General features: G+C 36.3%; 1 protein-coding gene and 1 non-coding gene across 3 annotated transcripts; one reads left to right on the top strand and one right to left on the bottom strand.

Moving 5' to 3' along the window:
* Positions 1-8,498: 8,498 nt before the first annotated feature.
* Positions 8,499-8,582, top strand: TRNAL-CAA (transfer RNA leucine (anticodon CAA)). The gene has a single exon. It is a non-coding gene; the product is annotated as a tRNA-Leu (tRNA).
* A 7,490-nt stretch (positions 8,583-16,072) lies between these two features.
* Positions 16,073-20,278, bottom strand: FUS5 (Proteasome component (PCI) domain protein). Of its 2 annotated transcripts, none has more exons than XM_079039019.1 (9): positions 19,926-20,278; positions 19,225-19,300; positions 18,834-18,922; positions 17,645-17,734; positions 17,400-17,444; positions 16,990-17,060; positions 16,694-16,832; positions 16,413-16,515; positions 16,073-16,294 (listed from the first exon to the last, which is right to left on the bottom strand). In XM_079039019.1, exons 1-8 carry the CDS (start codon positions 20,088-20,090, stop codon positions 16,444-16,446), a joined length of 747 nt encoding a protein of 248 aa, XP_078895145.1. In that variant the 5' UTR covers positions 20,091-20,278; the 3' UTR covers positions 16,073-16,294; positions 16,413-16,443. The 2 variants fall into 2 exon arrangements, with proteins under 2 accessions (XP_078895145.1, XP_078895144.1); XM_079039018.1 differs by having other exon boundaries at positions 16,413-16,495; positions 19,926-20,277.
* Between the last annotated feature and the right edge of the window lie 3,126 nt (positions 20,279-23,404).

Raw genomic sequence — 23,404 nt, 5'->3', positions numbered from 1 at the left:
TACAGAGGGAAGAAGGCGCTGACTCAGAGATGAGTCAGCCAAAGTATGAAGTGAAAATTGCAAAGCAAAGAAGCACATGCTCACAGGCAACGGCACCAACCAGGCCCACAACCGATGGCCGAGCCGTGCCCAGCTAGAGAGCGACTCGAAATTCAAAGTACGTTTTGGCCAATGCAGAATATGCACCAAAACCTCATTGAATGAAGGAAATAGGCACCAGAAGCACCGAAGCTAGATACAGAGTGTCAATCCTCCCACCATGCAAACTTTCCTATGGAAGAACACGAACAGGTGCCCCAGATGCACTAAACGGCATCCCAAGCAATGGTGTGACACGCAAGGTTGATAGGCACACCAGCAAATGCAAGTGGCACTCTCACCATGTCGCAGGGAGGCACTTCCCACGATTGCATCCCGCACTGTCGAGAACAAAGGAAAGTTCAGGCATCCCCCAAGCATGAACATCAAAGTTCATCTCTCTCATGCTAGGCACCATTATCGGAAACAAGAGGAAAACCCAACCTATCAAGAAGCACTTGCAGCAGATGAGGCACATAGTCAAAACAGAAATGAGGTAGCCATAGCATAGCACTCAATCAAAAATAAAGCGAAGGCCAAGAAAAAGGAGTATGGCCAAACTCCGAATAGGATAACCATACTCCAGGTGCCGAAGTGAAAACCGGGCATACGCCCTGACACTTAGACATTCAGGGTCTATTGTCTCATGTATTTCTTTTCCTTTCAAGAAATAATATAATTTGCATTTTGAAAAAGTTTTCCAGAATTTTGTATTGCAAAAACAAAAAGTATAGATGTTGTGCATATTTTCTAAGTAGCAACAACGACTGATCACCTACGCTATTTGAGCAAAAATCTATGCAAGGATGCAACCATAGGTCTTAAAAGAGTCATAATATTTACCTACAATGTGTCAATAACATCTCAGAGTTGAGAATGTATAAATCAAAATTAATGGCACATAACAAGGGGTTCTAAAAGATTCATAACCTTTCCCTTAATGTTACAACAACAAAAGGCCTTGAGGTGACGATCTCGGCCTATGTATTGGCAGATAGACCATACAGTACAGTCCAAAACAGTGACTAACACTTCATGGCTTAACACAATAAGCCTAACAAAACATACAAATCAATGGAGCAAAGCTCAATAATAGCAGCTATACAACGTTTGAACCACACATTAGCCAATTAACGCAAACCATAGAACAAGGGAGTGTGCAGTAAAATAGCATGTCCTTAAAGATACCACATGACAATTCATAGTACATGTGTTAACATGTCACTAAAGTGTGTATACATACAAAAAGAAAACATAAGAGAAGACTTCCATGAAAAAGTACAAAACAAAATACATTGCTTATGGTCATTAACGGCCAACATTTTTTACTATACACATAGTACATAGAAAGGCCACTACACAACGAACAAAAGGGCAAGACACAAATCAGCCCTCGGAGTTTGAGGAAGAACCTCTCGGATTCGTCCTGCGACAAAATTAGCAGAATCCTTCATAATCCAGCTCCCCTAAGCGAAAAAGACCCGCGAAATCCGTCTCAGCTAAGGACGATAGAGCGGCATCCACCTTTTTAGCTCTTCTTGCAACATGACCAGGATCCATAACTTCAGGTTCTCCGGCACTTATGGAGCAACCACTCAGTTGCTTCTCCTTTTCAATCCCAAGGGCCTCAGATGCCTCACGAACACCATGGATCCCGCTGGCAAATTCCTCATTCTCGATAACTTTATCAATTACACGAACCACTCCCTTCTCCAGCATCCATTGCAAACTACCTCGAGCGACAGCACCATCAACACGAGCACGGTCTAGTTGACGTTGGCACCTGTCCAAGTCACTCGCCAGCGCACCCTTCTCCCAAATAAGAGAACTCACTTGGTAGTAGGGTAAGCAAAAACCGAACCGCAAACCGAAAAAACCTCATAAACCGAAACCGAAAAACCAAAACCGAATGAAAACCGACGGTGCGGTTTTTAGTTTTGCAAAAACCGAATATGTTCGGTGCGGTGCGGTTTCTAGTCTTGCAAAAACCGGAAAAAACCTAACCGCACCATATATATATATATATATATATATATATATATATATATTAATTGTTGATATTTGTAAGAACGAAGAACTCATGACAATTAAAATGTCTATAAATATAATTATCTATCTTATAAGAGGATGATTGTATATTTTTAAGCATACATATAGTGATATTTACAAGAAAAAATAATGTTTATTATATTTTTTAACATTTTAATATTAAGAGTACTTAGTATCATTTTTATGAATACATCAATTGATATTATCGTATGTACCTGTGAAAAAATATTATATTTAATTCATATTATATTCAAGCATTAGAAACATGTTAGATGAGTGGTTATATTATTTGATTTCAAACCAAGAGGTGGTGATATCGGTTCATCTCCAAGATATCACTTGGGCTTTAATTTTGTCAGCCTTATAAGAGTATCCATCATCGCATTTGAGATAAAACCTTCACCATTCTCACATTTCATACAAGAGAGTCAACTCTATGACTTGTTACCCACATCTCTGAGGAGTCACACATTGTCGGGGATGAAAAATTTGGCGCTCCTCATCTCTACACAAAGTTTCTCAAAAATTGATTAACACTTCTCATCTGAGTCAAAGTAAAAAACTGACAAAAACCACAAAGAAAAAAACCGAACCAAAAAAAAAACCGCAAAAACCGAACTGCATAAAAATCGAACGGTGCGGTTTCTAAACTTCAAAAAACCGATGTTGCGATTTTCAGTTCGGTTTTGGCCAAAAACCGCACCATGCTCACCCTACTTGGTACTCAAGTCGCTCTTATCGGTCCTCCAAAGTGGCCACTTTATCCTCCAAAGCGGCCTTCTCACAGGCCACAATGCAGTTCTGCTCAACAAGAACTTAGCGTTCCGCCTCTGAATCAAGAACTTCCTCCCTCATGCCTGCCAAGGCACCCTGCAATACGTTCAACTGCCTCTCATTCGCACTAGCACGGCGAACCTAGTCGTCGGCAGCGACCATAAGGGTAGAAGTTTGGGTCGCGGTGTAACAAAGGTCACCAACCATACGAACACTTGATTGACCCGCAAGCGAACTCATTGTAGCCGGAGGATGAGCGCATCTACTCCACTCCTGGGCGGTAGTCTCTTCCGACAGTAAGGAATCTCTAGTAATTGCCCAGCCCAGATCATAGGCCTCGAAAGACTAGGAGTGAGAAGAAGTTCTTATTTCATCGACCAGGGAAGGCTTCTCGCACTGAAAAGAACCTCCAGGTGAACTCGACGCATCCCCAGACATAGAGTCGGAACCAAGATTAACCAAAGGTGAACCAGCGAATGGTGAGGGTGACGCCTCTGGAGAACTAAGCACCACCACTATCACTTCCTGCTCACAGAAAATTGACAGCCAAGAATACCCCTGATACCGCCAAGAAGCCTGGCCACAAATACAATCATATACGCTTTACGAGGACAAAGACCCACATCATCGGATTTTGTCTCCTCATCTGACGATGACACCACGCACAAACTTTGCCTTTTCTGAATAGGAGCATTACCTCTTCCTACTTGTACCCCCACAAGCAAACCAGAAGGAGCAGAAACTGGCAAACGAACTGGGGAAACGACCCCAATGACTGGCTGGGAAGGTGATGCAAGCCCGCTAGAACCAATATTTCCCCTTCCACCAAGAGAAATCCAACAAGCTCTTGCATGCGTCTTTCATACACAGGAGGAGGAAGAGCCTCTACAAGATCAATCTCTCGATGGCAAAGCTTAACCTAATATGGACCACACATGGCCATCTCCAAAGAAATCTCGGCTTCAGCACCTGTGAAAACAAACGCCAAAAATAAGATCTCACAAGCCAATAAGATATCCTATTCTCACTCTTTTTAAAAAAAAGGGGGAGAGAAGGATATGAGTTAATACCGCATCTCACGACAAACATATGTGCCATCTTCCCGCGAGCCCTCCAGGCGGCACTCATACCGGCCGCTGCAATAATGAAATCTTTCCAGTTCTTCCCAATGATAGTGATGTTTCCCAGACACTTGCAAAGAGTCAGATTACTCCCAAACAGCTTGGGAAGACGGTCAGAAAAGTCTCGGGTTCTAAGAAACCCGCGCCCCACAAGGTTTCAGTTAACCAAAAGCCACTGCCATTGCCAATTTTTCTTCGGAGCATCTTGTTCAGAAATCAACTAACAAATGCTTCTTCTCTTCGCTAAAGTGCGGACTCCGAAATTCATAGTCGAACAGAAAAAGTAACTGAAAACCCAGAAAGTTGGTACATAACCCAGAGACCGACAAATCAGTTCAAAACCGACGATTTTATTAACAGCGTTCGGGGTCAACTCGTCGACGGAAAGGCCATAGTGGTCCACAATCATGTTGAAGAAATCGGATGTCAGAAAGTGTAACCCTGATTTAAATAGAGGGATCGGAACTCCCACCTTCTCTTGAGGGTAATCGTAGATTGATGCCCCCTTTGCCAGAATCATTACGCCATGATCCGGTAAGAAGTCGAAGTGGTCTTGCAGAAATTAGAACTCCTCAGCAGTAGGGACTCTACCGTAACGGTCCATTATCAAAAAAAGGATGAACAATCGAAAAGGAAATTAATGGAATACCCGGATTGATACAACAAAGCCAAAATGGGGATGTGAGGATAAAAAGCCTGGGGGAAAAGGAGAGATTTTAAAGGCGAAACTGGCATCACGAACCGTCTCCCAACAGGATTGACACACATTGACGGCGCTGCCTAAGGCCTGTCAAATGATAGAACTAATCTTGGTCATACACGTGTTGAGATATATACTCGAACAGTGACGTTGTCAAGCTGATGCATACACCTACGAGTCTAAGGGACTTGTTAACATATCCCTCGGGGGAACGTCAAAAAAGAAGTCAAACTAACACCGGGCTTGGCCTGGTCAGAACCTAGTCTAAAGCCAAGTCTGGGCATTCACCAACGTGAAGAGCGTTGATATGGCGGTTAAGATGTAGAGCTACACCTTAACCCCTTCTCTAGGAAATTACATCCCGGAAAACGTGGGACCAATCAGAGAGTCCCACTCGCCCATTAGACGATAGTCACGATCTTCATAAACATTTATAAGATCTCCTTCCAGCCAACGAGGGAATGAGGCAAAAGACATGATGGAGGGCCCTCCAATATGGGTCCGCCACGTCGCACCTCATGAGGGAATCCTCAACAGAATCCGTTGAGGGACACGCCTCTTGAACGGGCATAAAAGAATCCTCCTTCCTCACGAGGAGGAGGACGTAATTCTCTCTTTCCTGTAATCTTCTACAATCTTTCTCATATCTCATATTAACTTGAACGTCCGTGCTTCGTCCCGGGAACTCCTCCCGGACGTCGACTAACGGTCATCTCTCTCTTTTGCACTGTGATAACAGGAGAAGATACCCACACGGATCTCCCCTGCAGTTCCCACTCAAGCCTCTCCAGCATATCACAACAATATCAAAATACATGTGTTAGGCTTGGAAAGCCAAGTAATTCCACGGTCAACTCTAGAATTTGTTGGATAAGTAGACAATCCAAACTCAAAGTGTAGCCTCCAAAAATAGTTTAAAAACATCAATGGATAAGATAAATCATTAATTGGTAAGGAAGCATATAAAAGTAGCATTGTTTAATCATCAATAAATCACCAACAATAAAGTAAACACTAAAGGTTATTAACAATGCAAATGCTTCTAAATACAATCCAAGTTAATCTCATTATGCAACATTTTACCATAATAGTTAAGTACTCCACCTCACAATATAGTTAGATGGATACACATCACCATAATAATAATAACTAAATGAGTACACCTCCCAAAATTTGTCCACCTACCCATAATAATAATAATTAATTAAATACACCTTCTTATAATGGACCGATTCCCCATCTAATTAAGTACAAGTGAAATATCACAAGTACCACATAATACGGTAGTTGTCCCAATCATGAAAGTTAGGTATATCTAAAATATCCTTAACACAATAGCACCTTAACACATTAAATAGGTACTCAAGTCCTAATTGTCACATAAGTCTGCCCTCTTATAGTGAATGCACAAGTTTATGAAAACAGAAAATGCAATGCAACAAATTCAATCTCATTGTGAGGAAAACTTATATCAAAACCACCTTATGAAAATGCTACATTATATATATATATATATATATATATATATATATATATATATATATATATATAGTATACTCTTGATATCATAATAAGATATAATACTCATTAACACATCAAAAAAACAGGATAGTTACATGTATTTTTGGAAAAAAAAAACTCACCTTAGTACTTCTAGATACTCTTTACACACTTCGCTTTTGTAACGTCCCAAAAATTACAAAGAGATATTTTATTTAAAACTAGGTTAACCGATTAAAACCTTTAACTTAAAAACAATAAGTAACATTCATTTGTTTGAAATTATACTTTTAACAGAGTTGAATTACATGACAGTGGAAGTTATTAACTTAGGTGCGTATGTACAGTCCTGTCGAGCTCTTCTCACGAACAACCTACAAAACATTTTTATCTACAACTGTAAGCATAAAGCTTAGTGGGTTCCCCACTATACCACATATTCCATCATATATACAATGCATTCACACAAGTCTTCGGCTCTAGCGCCAACCTGCCAACTCTCTTATCAACAAGCATATAACATACATAACAATAACATAGGAAATAATGGGTCTACACCAACCCAAACTGAATGTTATAGGCCAAATCATAGTCTTGTAGTCACATCTTGCCATTGGCCAGATCATCGTCTTACCTGGCCATTGTTTGGGGGCCAAATCTTGGTCTTACATACAAGTATCAAAGGCCAGATCCTGGTTTTTTATATAATTGTCAGGGACCAGATCTTGGTCTTCTATATAATTGGCAGGGGCAATATCTTGGTTTTTCACACAACTCATAAAGTCATATATCGTCAGGGATCACATAGACAGTGGAGTAAAAAGGTCCACCATAAAGCAATCAATCAGAAAAGAACCATGCAATAAGGTTTCAGACCAAGAGTTCTCAAGCTATCCAACTTAAACTACATAAAACCAATACTATCATTATCGCATAATTATGTAACATATACACATAACTTATACTAGAATATTACATACCCTTGATAAATAGCTCTCCCTAGTTACCTTGCCCTTTATCACTTCTCAAATAAGTCATTCGCTAGTCAATCATATAAATCCTGGTAACTGGTCTTCCCCAGTTACCCTAACCAAACATAACTCCTAACAGTATCATACGATCAATATGCAAGACCATGCCAGTCTAACATATCATGACACCAAGTGTCCTAAACTGCACATGCATAACAAGGAGTTATCCTACTCAACTAGCATATTGTACTATAAGAGTGCCTCTATCCTAGCATGCAAAGGATATACAATGTCATACATGGCATAGTGAGAAACTTACCTGAATAGAAGAACCGGAGAACCACAGCAACATTCTTACTCCTGACACAGATCAATCCCACGAACCGCCTAACACCAAATAGAGATCAATCCTCAATTAACAATCTAAATCCTTCAAGTTTGATCCAAGGTCAAACTAATCAACGATCAACATCCACCACGACGTGGATACCTCTTGGCCACATTGTAGGCATGTCGGAATAGAACAGTCAACATATAGGACATCACCATGTCATGGGCCCTCCTTGGCCATGCAGTGGGCATGTTAGGATAAAACAATCATGAGTCAAATCTCCACCACGTCATAGGCCCTCCATGGCCACGTCGTGGTTACTGGCAAATGACTAATTTCTTTATTAAGATCTTAATCCCTATAGATCAAGGCTCTACACTTCAGATATCCTTTTCATTGACTTAATGGATAAAGTTTCCAACTTTATCCATTAGGACCCCACCCCAAAGCAAGATCTACAACCCTAAGTCCACAATGTGCTCTATCAAGGCCAAAACTTGTGAATGGGACCAAGAACACTCAAACTAATTACTTTTTCTTACTTAATCAGAAATCCTTTAGTACAAAATGTCATATTGTGCTCTAGAGTACCTCAAACTCCAAGGACATCCATGAATGGGACCAAAATCAACCAAAAAGGATCATAAACATGAATCTCAAAAGAACAAGGTCAAGGTGCAAGCTTTATACCTCTAAAGGTTCAAAAACTTAAAGAATATGATGGATCTAGACTTGTTATATGCTTCTTGGCACCAAGAAGGCGTTCTCTCCTTCACAAGCTTCATTAAATCAAGAAAACAACCTCAAGATTAAGCCACCAAGATCATAATCAGGAAAAGGAGGTTAGGGTTTCGAAATGGGGAGATAGAGGCTGGAGGAGGTGCCCTAATCCAAGAGTTAAGGTGCTTAAATATGGGATGAACCCTAAAAATCATGGGCTTGGGTTGCAACAACCACCACGCCGAAAAACCCAAGTCAGGATGGCCGAGTGGTCTAAGGCGCCAGACTCAAGTTCTGGTCTTCGAAAGAGGGCGTGGCTTCAAATCCCACTTCTGACATTGCACATTTTTGTTCTCTTTCAAAAAAACAACCACCACGCCGTGGTATCCCTCGTGCCACATCGTGGTGTCATCGCGACACGCGTTCCATTACATGTCATGTCATGTCGTGGTCATCCATGCACCACATCGTGGATGAGCTTTTCCCCAAAAACCTTATCATTGACCCCTTAAAGTCTTCAATTGATCCATTCTGCAAAACGGGTGTTACAACTTTCCTTTCTAAAGTGGTTAGAGAACACAATGGTCACTTAAGAATATCAATAATTGGATAAAATACCCCTTCAATAGTCCATTAAGTCACTTATTATGTTCTTAACTTCGAATATAAAGTTTTGTTTGTTCTAAATTTATCCTTAAGCAAAAGGAAGGCATAAAAAAAATGGAGCATCATTTAGAGATTGTATGCTAAACTTATTAAACAAACAACTTTAGGTGAGCTTTTAACTCGGTTAAGTCCAGCTTGACTCGACCTGGATTGATCAAGTTAATAGACCTCATAACCAAAATCTTGATTTTGAGCTCTGAATGCCTTTAGATCATGCTCAACTTATACATAAGCTCAATTCTTTCATTTCCAGTTACGACTTAGTAAGGGTAAATATCATCCAAAAGCCTTTCAAAATCATTAAAAATAATTAATTACACATAGATAAAGGATTCAAATATCATGAATCAATTATTTATGACAACTAGAACTAAATTATATTTAATGTGAATCACTTGAACTTCCAAATGAGTTATAACTAGTACATCAACATTTGATCATCACCAAACTTGAACTTAATTCACATTTTAAGTTATCTTAATGACAATAAATGAAGTTTACACCATTCCAAAGCTAGATCATGTCATAATCACAACTCAAAACTTCATTAAATCTAAAAGTGTCACACCCCGAAACCGAAGGCGGAAACGTTCCGGGGCGGAGGACATCATGAATATCGCAACCAATATACATAGTAAGCGTAGTAAAACACAAAACATTGCATTACATAGAATTATTACATTTGTTTGAAACCAAAGTATTACAAGTGTCATACATATATATCATATGAACAAAAGTAAAGACGTGACTTCTATGCTCCGTCTTCGCCAAAAGGATCGCTGGGTACCTGTCTAATGTGGACCTGAGAATACAAGCAGTTTGAAAATCAGCATAAAGCTGGTGAGTTCATAAGAGGTTTGTTTTCTGAAAATGTACAAGTTTTCTTTGGTTTTCCAAAAAGTTTGTTATCCAAGAAAATCCCATATTTTCTTATAAGTATAGTTTAGTTATCCATTTGTTACACGATTCGGTTATGTACACTTTGTTATCCCAGGAAAAACCCTTATTTTCCTAAAAGTAAAGTTTAGTTATCCATTAGTTACACGGTCTAGTTAAGTACAGTTCAGTTATCCCAGGAAAAACCCTTATTTTCCTAAAAGTAAAGTTTAGTTATCCATTAGTTACACGGTCTAGTTAAGTACAGTTTAGTTATCCCAGGAAAAACCCTTATTTTCCTAAAAGTGTATAGTTGGTTATCGGTTTCTGAAAGTAATGTACAAGTGTCTACCATACTTTATGTGTTTGTGTGATGTTTCCTGAAAACTTGTTTATCCTAGTAAAGTACATTAGTTTTAACACGTATATAAAACTAATAAGTAAGTATAAAAGTATTCATAATCTAAATTGCGAGTTCCATAACCATACTATAGATTGGATAAAGCTCGAAACAGGGTCAGTATCTTTTTATGACTTTTGTCACCCTTGAACCTTTCGGTTCGACTGTAGCTAGCAGCCAGGTGTGGGGTTGTCAATCCCGTATAGATCTATACACTCAAGTCACGTTCTCCCTCCAAGAGATTCTAGTTACGGGGGTAGTCCTACACTCTCGTAAATAGGGGGAGTGTTACAAGGACGTGTCTCCAATATTAAGATTAATGAACTAAAAGACAATAAAACGGGAAATTCTGATTAATTAGTCCTTCACTCTCGTAAATAGGGGGAGTATTATCAAGGACTTGTCTAAAGTTCTATGTTTAATGTTACTATTCCACCACTCTCGTAACTAGGGGGAGTGGTAAGGTTCTAAGATTAATGTTATTATTCCTTCACTCTCGTATCTACGGGGAGTGGTAAAGTTCTAAGTTTTAATGTTATCATTCCTTCACTCTCGTATCTACGGGGAGTGGTAAAGTTCTAAGTTTTATGTTATTATTCCTGCACTCTCGTATCTACGGGAAGTGGTAAAGTTCTAAGTTTTAATGTTATCATTCCTTCACTCTCGTATTATTCCTGCACTCTCGTATCTATGGGAAGTGGTAAAGTTCTAAGTTTTAATGTTATCATTCCTTCACTCTCGTATCTACGGGGAGTGGTAAAGTTCTAAGTTTTATGTTATTATTCCTGCACTCTCGTATCTACGGGGAGTTATATCAAGAACATTATTAAGGTATTAAGATTCATGCTTTTAACAATAATTATATGGAAATTCATTTGTGAAATATAAAATATACCATTTTAAAACGAGTTTCACAAATAACATGACGGTTTACTCTGCAAGTTGAACGATTGGTTAATACAGTTTTCCGTGTTAAAAGCATACGAAATATGAAATAGATCAAATGAAATCATAAGTTTGAGTACAAGATTTCCTTGTACTTTTGCTTGTATTCCCCCCTGAAAACATTGAAAAACATTGAAAAATGGTAGGGGTATGAACTCACCAGTCGAGAAGTGTGTCTGTTTGGATGCTAAACGTCAGTTTGAGGCTTGATTACACACGAGGTTCCTATGTAATATGAAAAGTTACACATATGTATCTAATTAGACTTTGAACCACTATTCAAATGAGAATATACACTTCGAGACGCGAAAACACTCTATTTCAAGTGTTAGGATTGACTCGGGTGACATCTAAGGGCGTATATGGCTTGGATATGGAGTTTACCCTTCAAGAGTAAACTCATAAGAGAGTTTACGGCCCTAATGACCAACTCCCCATGAGTTTACAGCCGTAAACTCATGTTGGGGTGTTCTATGGTGCTAAAAGGCCTTATATCACTTGGGAAAATTAGTTAGGATCAAATCTAGGGTATAGGAATGGATTAGACCCACATATGGACCATTTAATGGAGTTTACGATAGTAAACTAAGAGTTTACGGCCGTAAAATCCCCCACACACCTTCCTTTGATGTTTTGGTGGTCCTAGGTCATTACAAGTGTTTCTAGCTAAATCTACAAGCCATGGAATGAATTTAAGACATCATTTGACCATGTTTTAGGAGTTTACGGCCTGAGAACCCATTCTTGGGGGGTTTACGGCCATAAGCTCCTATGGGGGTAGTTTTAGCATGTTTAAGGCCCTTAACTTGATTGTGGTTGCTTCTAGACTTTATTCCAAGGCTTATGGTGTGTTTAAGTGGCATCTTAACACTTTAAAATGAGTTTACTCCCCATGAATAGGTGTTTACGGTACAAGCATGTGCTTGGCCCGTAAACTCATGGTTACACCCTAAGTGATGAGTTCAAGGTGTTCTAAGTCCATGCAAATAAGTCCTTAGGTCATTTCCAAGCTCCAAAAGTGATTTGGGAGGGTTTTAAGGCTCAAAAACCCCTTTTGCATGTGTTCACGGCCTAAGGATGTTCCAGGGCCGTAAACACATGTTTATGGTCCTATTTCTCATATAAATCACAAATTTGAAGGCTAAGGATGTTATACTAGGAGCTAGGATAGTTACATTGATGATTTGGAGCTTGAAATGAGTATTTTTGGATCAAGAACTTGGATTTGAGGAGAGAGGTTAGAGAGAGTAGAGAGAGAGTGGAAAAGGCTTCAAATGAGGCTCTCTCAACTTTATATATGCTTAAAGTTTGGGACACGGTGGAATTCTACCCGATACTGATGTTAAGCGAGACTTTTGGTCATACCTAATTTAATTGTTTTATAACTCGACGGAATAAAACTAAAATTTTTCCAAATAATAATTTGGGGCATTTTCATGAGTTTCTAACGTGTTTGGACAACCATTAAGTCATAATAGCAAACTCAAAATTAATGACTTAATTTAGAAACGAAACGGAAACAATTCAGGACGACGAATTTTTAATGACGGAACGGGTTACGACGACGGAACGAACTTCGGGTTGTCACAATAAGCTAACTCGAAAAGCTTCATTAATATGTGTAATTATCACATATTCATTTGTTCAAAAACTAGTTTGGAAACCTAAAATAAAGTGCAATCATGTATCAAACACATATTATATATATATATATATATATATATATATATATATATATATATATATATATATATATATATATATATATATATATATGAATCAAAGTTCCAACATTATTAGAGTTTGAAAACGTAAAATGACATTTAAGCTCCAAATCAAGCAATGAATGGGCAATTTGACTTTGAATTCAGGAACAAATGGTTAAAAAATGCTAGAGACTCAGATGAACTCTCCTAACATCAACAACTTCGAATTTGGGGAAGATCCCCCAAGCCATTTTTCAACTCTAAATGAAGAAAAGTGATGGATTATAATGATTCTAGCTTCTAATCTCCCTTCGAGCTCTAAATCTCATTTTCTTCATCCGAATGAGAGCAGGGGATTAATATGACCTAATCTTTGCTTACTTGTCAACTTAAACCCCTCGGCGTTCATTTGTTTCTTTTTTACCACAACTAGACTTTTACCAACTTGATAACTTCTAATCTTGCTAAAATTGCCCCAACTAACTAACTCTTGACATTTAAGTCCCTAAGATAAGTTAATGTGAGGTAAAAGCAAGTGTTACTAAATCGACACTTTTAATCCTTCTAACTAAAATTTATAAATTAGGCCAAATTAAGCTTTCTAATAAACTTTGAAACTTTTAACTCTACCAATACATATACATTTTTTTTTTTGAATTTATTTTATATATTCATATTTAATTTAATTATTATCATTTTAAAAAGTCTAAAATTTTTAAACCCAAAAACGGGCGTTACACATGGATTCACCCAGATACTATCCACGAACAAATGAGGTTGTAGAAGAGGATCCAAGACACTTTATAAATAGAGTTCAACATTCGAAGCTAAAAATAAAAAAAAAAAAAAAAAATAAAAAAAAAATAAAAAAAAATAAAAAAAAATAAAAAAAAAAAAAAGGAATATTTTCCTAAGTGATTATCCCTAAATCCCATTAGTAGATAGAATCTTGGTGTTTAATTGTAGTTTTCATTTTCTTATAGATTATATATTGGTTTTACTCTTGTCGTTCGTTTAGAACATTTTTTTATATTGTACAACTAGTTTGTTTTTGGCTTTTTCCGCAAAAAGTAGAGGCTGATTTATTTATAAAGACTAATTATGTCAAGTGCTGTATGATTCTAAACGGCAATTGGATATTTGTATTAAAGTATAAGCCCATTACTAGGTATCCACGTCATAATGAAATAGAAATGGAATTTAAAATTTAGAATTGTTATTAACATGGTAATTGTTAAATGAAATTGAAATCGGTTTAGAGATTTCAAGAAATGGCAGATTTATTCATTTTATCAATAACCGAGTCGAATCTGGTGTATCATAAGAGATTTGCCGTTTCTATTGATTTCTATGGATTTGATCCAAAACAATTCTTGAATGGGTATTCAACTCCAAATATGAATGGAAAACGACATATTTATTGGTTTTAATGGTTCTACTTCCTATTTTTTATGAAGAGAATGAATCTTTTTATCGAAGGATCAGAAAAAAAGTGTCCGGATCTCCTGCGAGAATGATTTGGAAAAGCCAAAACCAAAAATAGTGGTATTTGCTAGCAACAACATAATTGAGGCAGCCAAACAATATAGATTGATCCGAAATTTGATTCAAATCCAACATAGCACCCATAGGTACATAAGAAATGTATTAAATTGATTCTTTTTAATGAATAGATTCGATCGCAACTTCAAATATGGAATTCAAAGGGATCAAATAGGAAATGATACTGTGAATCATAGAACTCTAATGAAATATATGATCTACCAACATTTATCGAATTTGGAAAAGAGTCAGAAGAGATGGTTTGATCCTCTTATTTTTTTTTCTCGAACCAAGAGATCCATGAATCGGGATCCTGATGCATATAGATACAAATGGTCCACTGGGAGCAAAAATTTCCAGAAACATTTCGTTATTCTATCTTTTCTTTCTATTATTAGATCAAAACAAGTATCAAACTTAATAAAAAAGATTAAAGAAGAGAATTAGTGAATTCTACATGTCATTGTTTTATAAAGTAGGAAGATAAATATAAACAAATAATAGGAGGATATTTAATTTTTCAATAAATAATGAGAAGTTAAATATCCCCCTACAAAATCTTCCTGCTTATTGGATTATGACAATTGTTACAATCAAAGGATAAGACGAGAAAAAAAATAGTGGATTATATTTGGCAATCAATGAATACGTAGGAGGATTAAGTAAGAATCAATTTATTTTTCCATAAATAATATACTAATATCCACTCTAAAATTTAAATCTCAATATCTTTCTATAATAATACCAACATAATCTTTCGCCAAACAAAATAGAAAAAATAAAATAATGAATAGTTTCCCTGTAGTTTAGGGTGAAACAGATTCAAACCCGACCTGATTGGACCCGGAACCGAAAAACATGATTTAGTAGAACTGTAAACCGGTTTCGGTTCAATTTTATATACGGGACCAGATAAAGTGGATATAGAACCAATAATGGCAAAGTGGGTATGGTGGAATTGGGTTTTTGGGTTTTGGGTTTTAGAACCGAAACCGGAATTTTTTTTTTACTTTCAATTTGTATAGGGGGTATTTTGTACTTTTAACTTGTTTTCAAGGGTTGTTTTGTCTAATTTCTATAATCGTGGGGCTGTTTTGGTACTTTTGCAGTGGGCAGTAGGTTTTTTTTGTTTTTTTTTTATTCCATGCTGGAATACGATCGTAAGCAAAAGGGCAAACTTTTTTTTTCTTTTTTTATTTTTTGGAGTACCTAATCGGCATGTGTGGATGGTTATTTTATTGAGTCCATTAAAATTCCAGGCCCGGTTCTTTTTACCTACTTTACCCAGACCTAGTATACCCGATACACGGTTTAAGCTTATATTGATACCCGGCCTGGCCCACTTTAACATATAAGGGTTCTAACTGGTTTTGCAGCTCATCTGCTCATGGTCCCTACTCCCTGGTCATAATGTAGGGATATACTTGAATAACTCATGTCTTCTCGAAGGTTCAAGCCTTTTGAATGAATGGTCAAACACTTATGAAGCTTGACGGAAAATTAAATTAAATTTCTTTTTAACTTATGTTTTCGAAAATTTCTTTTGATATATAAAAAGTTTGATGTCACATTTAGCTCCTAGTTGCTACGCAAAATAACAACTAACAAGTTATAGCACATTTGACTGATGTCAATAGAACAAAAAACTGTTTTTTTTCACTCAAAAATATGAAACAAGATGTGGAGAGGAGTATATGCAAGACATAAATGGCCTTTCAAAGAAAAGGGTGTGACAAGGCTACAAAAACATCGATCTAATTACAGACCCATTAAATGTATTTCATAACCCAAACTCCAAAGTTCAAAACGGTTCATCACTTTCAGAAGAAGAAAAAAACAACTGGCTAGCCCCGACTCATGACTCTCCTTTAATTAAACGTCTCGCTAACCATCTCACCCCATCGGATGTCGTCTCCTACAAAATATTTATAATAATAATAAAAAAAAAATTAACATTTTATCCCAAACCTGGTGACATGGCACCAGATGATGCCATGTCAACAGACACATTAAGTAGGTTGGCATGTGTTTACCTCTTGGATCGGCGGTCTTCATCATAATCCATTACTCCACCAGGTTCAGCGAAAAGCCCGTGCCCTCGGAAGTCCATGTCAGCCTGCTCACAGTTTGTAACTTCTGCCACATGTAAGTAACACATATCGACAAAAATATCCAAAGTATCAAACAAATCATTCCTTCCTTCCTTCCTATTTTCACTCTTTCACCTCCCCCCCAAAAAAAACTATTTGTTTCATTTCAGACACATACAAATTATTAAAATACAATTAAAGGAATGGTGTTGTGCTGTGCTGACCTTGAGAGAGAGAGCATTCTTGACTTCTTCCAGTCTTTCTTCATTCTCTTTTTTATGTTTCTTGTCCAATTCACTCATCGTGTCTGCCCATTTTATCTTGTCTTGAATTGAAATCAACAAATTATCTGATGTACCCAGCCTGTGAAATACCATAAATGCCCCCAGACACGATTAGAAATATTGGCAAAAAAAAATGTTGGCATAAAGAATATTACGGAAAAAAATGAAAAATGAAAAATCAATATGGTGAATTCAATACCAAATGCGAGAAATAGATGTTAATAATTTGAGATTACCAATCTGATAAAGTGTGAATCATATTCCCCAATTGTCCAGGCCTCAGATCCCTTCCTGCTGCAAATTGCACCTATCGAATCCCAAATTATTTGCACAAGATTAAATTTTATGAAAAAAGAAACTAATATAATTCCAAGGTAAATTACAAAACAAAAAAACATTATATTTTTGTAATTTTGCAGTTTTACCACTAAAAAAATCAAACCATAAAAGTTTCCGGCATTTTTCCAAACTAACCATTTTGACCTGTTATATCAGGTCATAAGGGTTAATTTTGAAAAATGTCTGAAACTATGATGGTTTAGTTGGAAAATATAAAGTATAAGTGGTTAAACCGCAAAATTTGCCAAAAATATGCTGGTTTTTTTTGTAAATTCCAAGAGTGAAAAATATAGACAAGAGATCACACCTCAAAACATCTTCGAAGCTGATCTAGCTTGCCCCTTACTATACCCTATACAAGTGGAAGAAATAATACACAGAATTAGCAAGAGATAACAAAAATTAGCAAAAAGAAATCTTTGGAAATATAATTTTTAGAGGTTAGAGGTAAAAGTGGAGAAATGAATCCAAAAAAATAAGAAATGAGTTTTGATTTGACTATTTTCAAGTAATTCCATTGAATTTGCAAAAGTATATGTGGGAAACACATACCACATACATGCACTCGTTGATGAGAAAATCTTCAAGCTCACGAACATTTACAACATCCAATTCATGCATCAACACATCATATGAGAGTACCTACATTACATAATAAAAATTATTAGATTCTTATTTATTTAGCTTGATTGAGAAAAAAAAAAGAATAGAACGGAAATAAATTATGAGTTTCTCCATCCACATTTAGTGCCTTTTTCCCTATCATCTTCCAATATTAAGTGGAAACAAGACTCCTTCCTAAGTTTCCAAGATTCCCCTTACTAATAGGTCAAAAAAGCAGCAAGAATTCTAAATTAATGTAACTATACAAATACCTAGATACATGAACATAAAACTAAGTCTTCTTTCCCCAAGTAAACACAAAATAAATAAAATTGATCAAACATAATGTTAGAGAAAAGCTAATGGACAAAGAAGTGCATTAAATACATGTTTGATTAATAGAACAAATCAAATATATAAATGATAATACAGCTTTACAAACTCAGCAATTACAAATGTTCTCAATAGAATGAATAATAACAATTTCACTGGAATTGTAAAATCAATGAAGATATACAAATACCAATAAAGTTAATACAAATAACAAAGCATCTGCTAAAAATAAAACAGAAGCTGAAGTTTTTTGGTTATATTTCATGCTTTAGATTTGTACCAAGTACTTCTTTAGTTGTACATACTTCATTAAATTTTTTGGTTATTGTATCTTTACAAGTTTACATAAACATTATGGTTTTGGTAAATTAATATTAATTGTATTTAATACATTAATGCACATACATTAAAGATGGGTTTATACATTTTTTTTATTAGTCAACATGTGTATGTACCACACTTATTTGTACATAAAATTGTCAGCAAAATAGTGAACATTTTTTTTGTTTTGAGTAATCTTTAATAAATGAACCCATTTTATCAATTGATTTTTTATTAAAATGATCATGTCAGCAGCTTATGATAAAAAATTGTTGCTTGGATGCCATGTCAGCTGTGTATATCAAATTCTGATTTTTACTCAATCCCATAACCACTTCCTTTTGTGTATATCATGAGTTGATGATTATCAGATAGATCTACACATCAACTCCAGCAGTGTTTATAATATACTAAATTGATAAAACCAATTCAAAAAAGCAACCACACTGCTACCAAATACATACAGGGTAAAATAGTAAAATACCTTGTTGGCTTCAGCAAGTGTGAGCATAGTGAGTTGCTTTAACTTGAGGATCTGATCTGGTGTCAACTGTGGAAGATTACTAGCACTACCTAAAGATCATAAACAAAAAATTTAAAAGAGAAAAACTTGACTCCCACATATAGCCTTCTTTCTTATATTGATTAACTATCAGTGCTTACAAAGTTACATTTACTTTGGAGTCAATATGCATAAATCAAATCGTATTTATATACATGTTAACTAAAAATAATCAAAAGAAATTATTTTGAATAATATTGGAAATATGGTGTGTGATAGTGCAACACATGCAGAACCTATGTTGATTAGCTATAAATAAATAACCATGTGCAGTGTTGTAAAGTATTGTAACAGAAAGAGGTTGGAAACCTACTCTTGTATTCACTCCATGTTCCATGAGCAAACATCTGAAGCAAATCCAGGTATATAGAATGCTCTGTTCCTTGAAGCTGCATAAAAATTGCTTCATCAGGACATGAAAAAAGGGAAGAAACATCAAATAGCTTGCAACAGTACTCCAGAATTAAACTGATTGGAGGAGTGGAAAGAGACCATGTAATTTACTGGCCAACAAAACTACCCCCAAAGTGTGATAGAACAAACTTAACAGCGCAAGTGTGAGAAATATTATGGGTAACCTAGGCCTTAGAAGATAAACAATCCAAACTTTTATATATCAATAGGAACATAAACAGCATCCAAAACATAGTTTATCGAAGTACACAAAAACAAGTTTAATAGAAAATAAAGCATTATGGATTATGGAGTATGGTGGGAATCAGACATCAAGTAACTTAGAAGACTGAATGAAAATCTATAAGATAGAGGTTATAAAAAAACTACGAACCCACCCAATATCGATAACAATGGTGGACTGTATGTGTGTATCTAATTCCAAACCCTTCGAAGAAAGGCATTACATACACGTAGTAACAATAAAACACCTGAAGTATATCTAACCAAATAGAAACCGATATCTAAGGATCACTAAAGTACACAAACGCAAAATTGGTAGCAAAAAGCTAAAGCATATTGATAATGTCAAATATACAGCACAAAGACCAAAATTCAGACCTCGAGAATATTAGGGAGAGAAAGAATCTCGGAGAACGCAAAGAGAGAAGGGTGTGAGGTGGCTTCCACGATGACATTTGCGAGATATGATGATGAACCCTTTATGGTGGACGCTTGTTTGACGAAGTGGTCGATGTGCTCCGCTTGCTTTTGTTCGATATCCATGACGACGAAGACGATCTCTACAGTGCGAGATCACACCTTAGTAGAACTAATTATCGGAATCAATAGTAGGTCTAGAAAATTCAAAGAGTTTTACCAAATTAGGGTTCGAAATCAGAAGTGGTTTTAGGGGTTTTTGGGTGCCCTTTCACTCTCCTCTCTTTACGGTATCTATTGGGATTTCCTCGGTTGTATGTCGACGTTGCAACCGCAGCCCTCAGTTACTTACAATAATCACTCTATACTTTAGCAAAATGTTACAACTTACCCCAAGGTTTGAGTACTTAGGTGATCCTTTGTTTCATACGAAAAAGTGACATCTTAGGTACATTTTGTTTTTTATAAAAAAACATCTTCAGATTTTTTATTGTTGCACGGCGCACCAAATGCGTAGTATTTTTAATCTCGCGACTGTTTGTATTTTATAAGTTTTCAGAGTAAAAAACACATGCGCGTGTTCTGTTTGGGGGCAGTACTTGTATTGCCTCTTCCAACCTCTTCTTTTTTTTGCTGAAATTTTGATGAATCTTGATTATATGTTGCTGAAATCTTATTTCACCTTCTTTTTTTCGTTTTTTTTGTTTATTCTTGTTGATTTTTTTTGTTGTTTTTTTATAATGAATAATGATATTTTCTTGATGAAATATCATTATTTTTTGCTAAAATATCTTTAGTTTTTATTGAAATATCATTATTTTTTGCTGAAATATCATAAATTATTGCTGATATGTCATATATTATTAAATTTTCGGTATTAAAAACTATTTTTTATTTATAAAATCAGTTTATTTTAATTTTTGAATATTTGCAGCAACATGCATATATTAAAAAACAAACTCGCTTCTTATTACAGTATGCAGTTGTTTGGTCCACCTTTTCTGCTGCAGAGGGTTATAGAGATTGTCTGTAGACTTCATGAATTTTTGCTTCAAAAAAACAAATAGCACCAATAGTTTTATTAACAAATTACTGAAATCATCATTATGCTTTGTCAAAATTATATTTTTGGTCACTAACGTTTTTTTTACACTCGAACTGTCTCTATAGTATGATTTTATTACGTTTTTCGTCTCTAAACAGCTTTAAATGACCAAAATACTCTTATATTATTTTATTTGTGTTTTTTTATTATTAAACTATTGAAAGAAATACTTTAATATCCGTGGAGCTTACCTAACATCACAAAGATAAACCTAATCAACATCTTCCTTCTTATTCTCCTTCATTGGTCAGCCCTCCTTCCTCTCTACTATGGGAGTTGTTGCCTGATCCACTATCGGAGCCGCTGCAGGTGCCATCAACTTTGTCACAACACCGCCACCCAAATCCACCTCCCTTCTGCCTTCTACTACTTATCATTCCTATTGGTGCCACCTAATTCAAGAAAGAGTCAGGTGTCAGCCCGATCTACGCCTATCTCTGCCACCATTAGAGTTATAGCCCACCATCGGAGTTACAATCGAAGTTGTCGTCTGTCACATCGCTGCCACCACCACCATCTGCATCAAGTTATGATTCAAAAAACACAGATCTGGAAAATGGGTTGACAATGGAAGGTGGTTCGAAGGAGCAAAGTAAAGATCTGATTATGGATCTTAATTGAGACGAGGTTGGAGCCGACGTCGAAGCCGATGACCTCACTAACATGTGAAAAAAAATCGTTTGTGACCTCGCTTACGGAGCCAGTCACCTATCCCCTTTATCTCTTAAAGGTTATTGCAATCAAAACCTAATGACTCGATTTTTGAAACCTAAAGAAAAATGAAGACATTTTTAGACTCTAAATCGAAGTGCATGTTTCAAGTTCAATATTGCTTTCAAGTTTTTTTTTGGTTTTGGTTGATCTTTATTGATCTATTCTGTTAAGGATTTTATTTGGTTAATGATTTCCGTTTTCACAAGATATGATTATGGTTTGATTTTCAGAAGGGTTAGTTGTTTTTTCAGGATTTCAATTAGATTATGGGTTGATAATTGTTTGAGGTTCGATTATGGTGGTTGTAACGCCTACAGATTCGGGCTAGTCAATTTAGAGACAATAAGCATCAAAAATAAGTTTTTGATGGAAGATTATTTAGAGGGAGTAATCTTAACCATGTTGTAGTATACGTTACAAGGGTTCCTTACATATAAAGAACGCCGAAATCCAAGATATAACGAAGAAATTGTGGCCCGTTGAAGTTTCGCGACAAAACCGACATGACGTTGTGACACGTAAATAGTGAACTTACGGTAGAGGACTTTTTAGCCTTAGCAATCTAAACCAAACTCGTAGTATACATTAAACCAAGAGAGTGCATAAAAAAAACGCCCAAATCTGACTTTGTATGAGGAAGTTATGATTTTTCTAAGATTTGGCTTAGCAGTGCACAGTCCGGAACTCGAATTTTAGATCGAGCGGTTTTTGGCCAATGCGACCTAAATAATAGTTGAATATATCATTAATAGGGGCTCAACTGTAAAAAGACAGACGAAAATGGAGTCCGTATGTAGAAGTTATGAATTTTACGCGATTATTTAATAGTATAATCTCCTCTTACTGTTAAATTTAAGATCCGTCGAGAATTAGCCGACAGAGTCAAAAGGAAAGTTGTAGATCTTATTTTTACCTACGTGTGGATATAAAGAACGTCGAAAACGGAGATCGTATGCGAAAGTTGTGAAATTTTGAAAATCGGTTGTTTTACCCCATGTGTGCGATGCCACGTGTCAGCACCAGGCTTTGCCTTGGTGCCCAAGCTAGCTCATGACTTGATCACTACTTCCTCACGACATGAGAGTGCTCCTGAAGGCCTATAAATAAGATGCGAAACCAGCCTTCATTCCTCACCAGTTCATTACTTCTTTCCCTCTCTAAACCCTCTCTCTATCCCCCTAAACCCCCTAAACCCCCCAAAAAGCCTAGGGAACCCACCTAGCACGAGGCGGAAGCCCCGGAGCGCTCAATAGCTCCAAAAAGAAGAGCCTTCGGCTCAGAAACTCTGCTTCGGCGGAGCCCGGTTTTGAGAAAAACTCGTTGTAAGGGAGATACATCTACCATACTTTAAATATAGCTTATATATAAATATAATATCTTTATTATGAACCTATAAATAAGATTTATCAGTGATTCAAACTCGTTGTACTGATTGATCTACTTACGAGATTGATGTCTAGGCTGTGATTTAGTGAGGTGTTTAAAGTGGGATTTCCAAACAGTATACTTCGTATACCAAACGAACCCTACCTCCGATATGATCCTACCTGGTTGTTCCTTACTTGATAGATCATGAAGTAGACTTTGAGTTAATGATGAATCTAGACTAATAATTAGTCAC

Source organism: Lactuca serriola, chromosome 4 (assembly GCF_051521515.1).
Source record: "Lactuca serriola cultivar US96UC23 chromosome 4, Lser_US96UC23_V15, whole genome shotgun sequence".
NCBI classification, from domain to species: domain Eukaryota; kingdom Viridiplantae; phylum Streptophyta; class Magnoliopsida; order Asterales; family Asteraceae; genus Lactuca; species Lactuca serriola.
The sequence above is the reverse complement of the archived record's forward strand: the minus strand, read 5'-3'. Positions and strand labels throughout refer to the sequence as shown.

Bases quoted from the DNA above. Each gene is read 5' to 3' on its own strand.
- FUS5 (XM_079039018.1), bottom strand. From the start codon at position 20,090: ATGGATATCGAACAAAAGCAAGCGGAGCACATCGACCACTTCGTCAAA. The intron at 18,923-19,224 runs GTAGGTTTCCAA...TATGATCTTTAG, and splicing joins AACATGGAGTGAATACAAGA to GTAGTGCTAGTAATCTTCCA. The intron at 16,833-16,989 runs GTAATCTCAAAT...GGTATTTCACAG, and splicing joins ATTCACACTTTATCAGATTG to GCTGGGTACATCAGATAATT.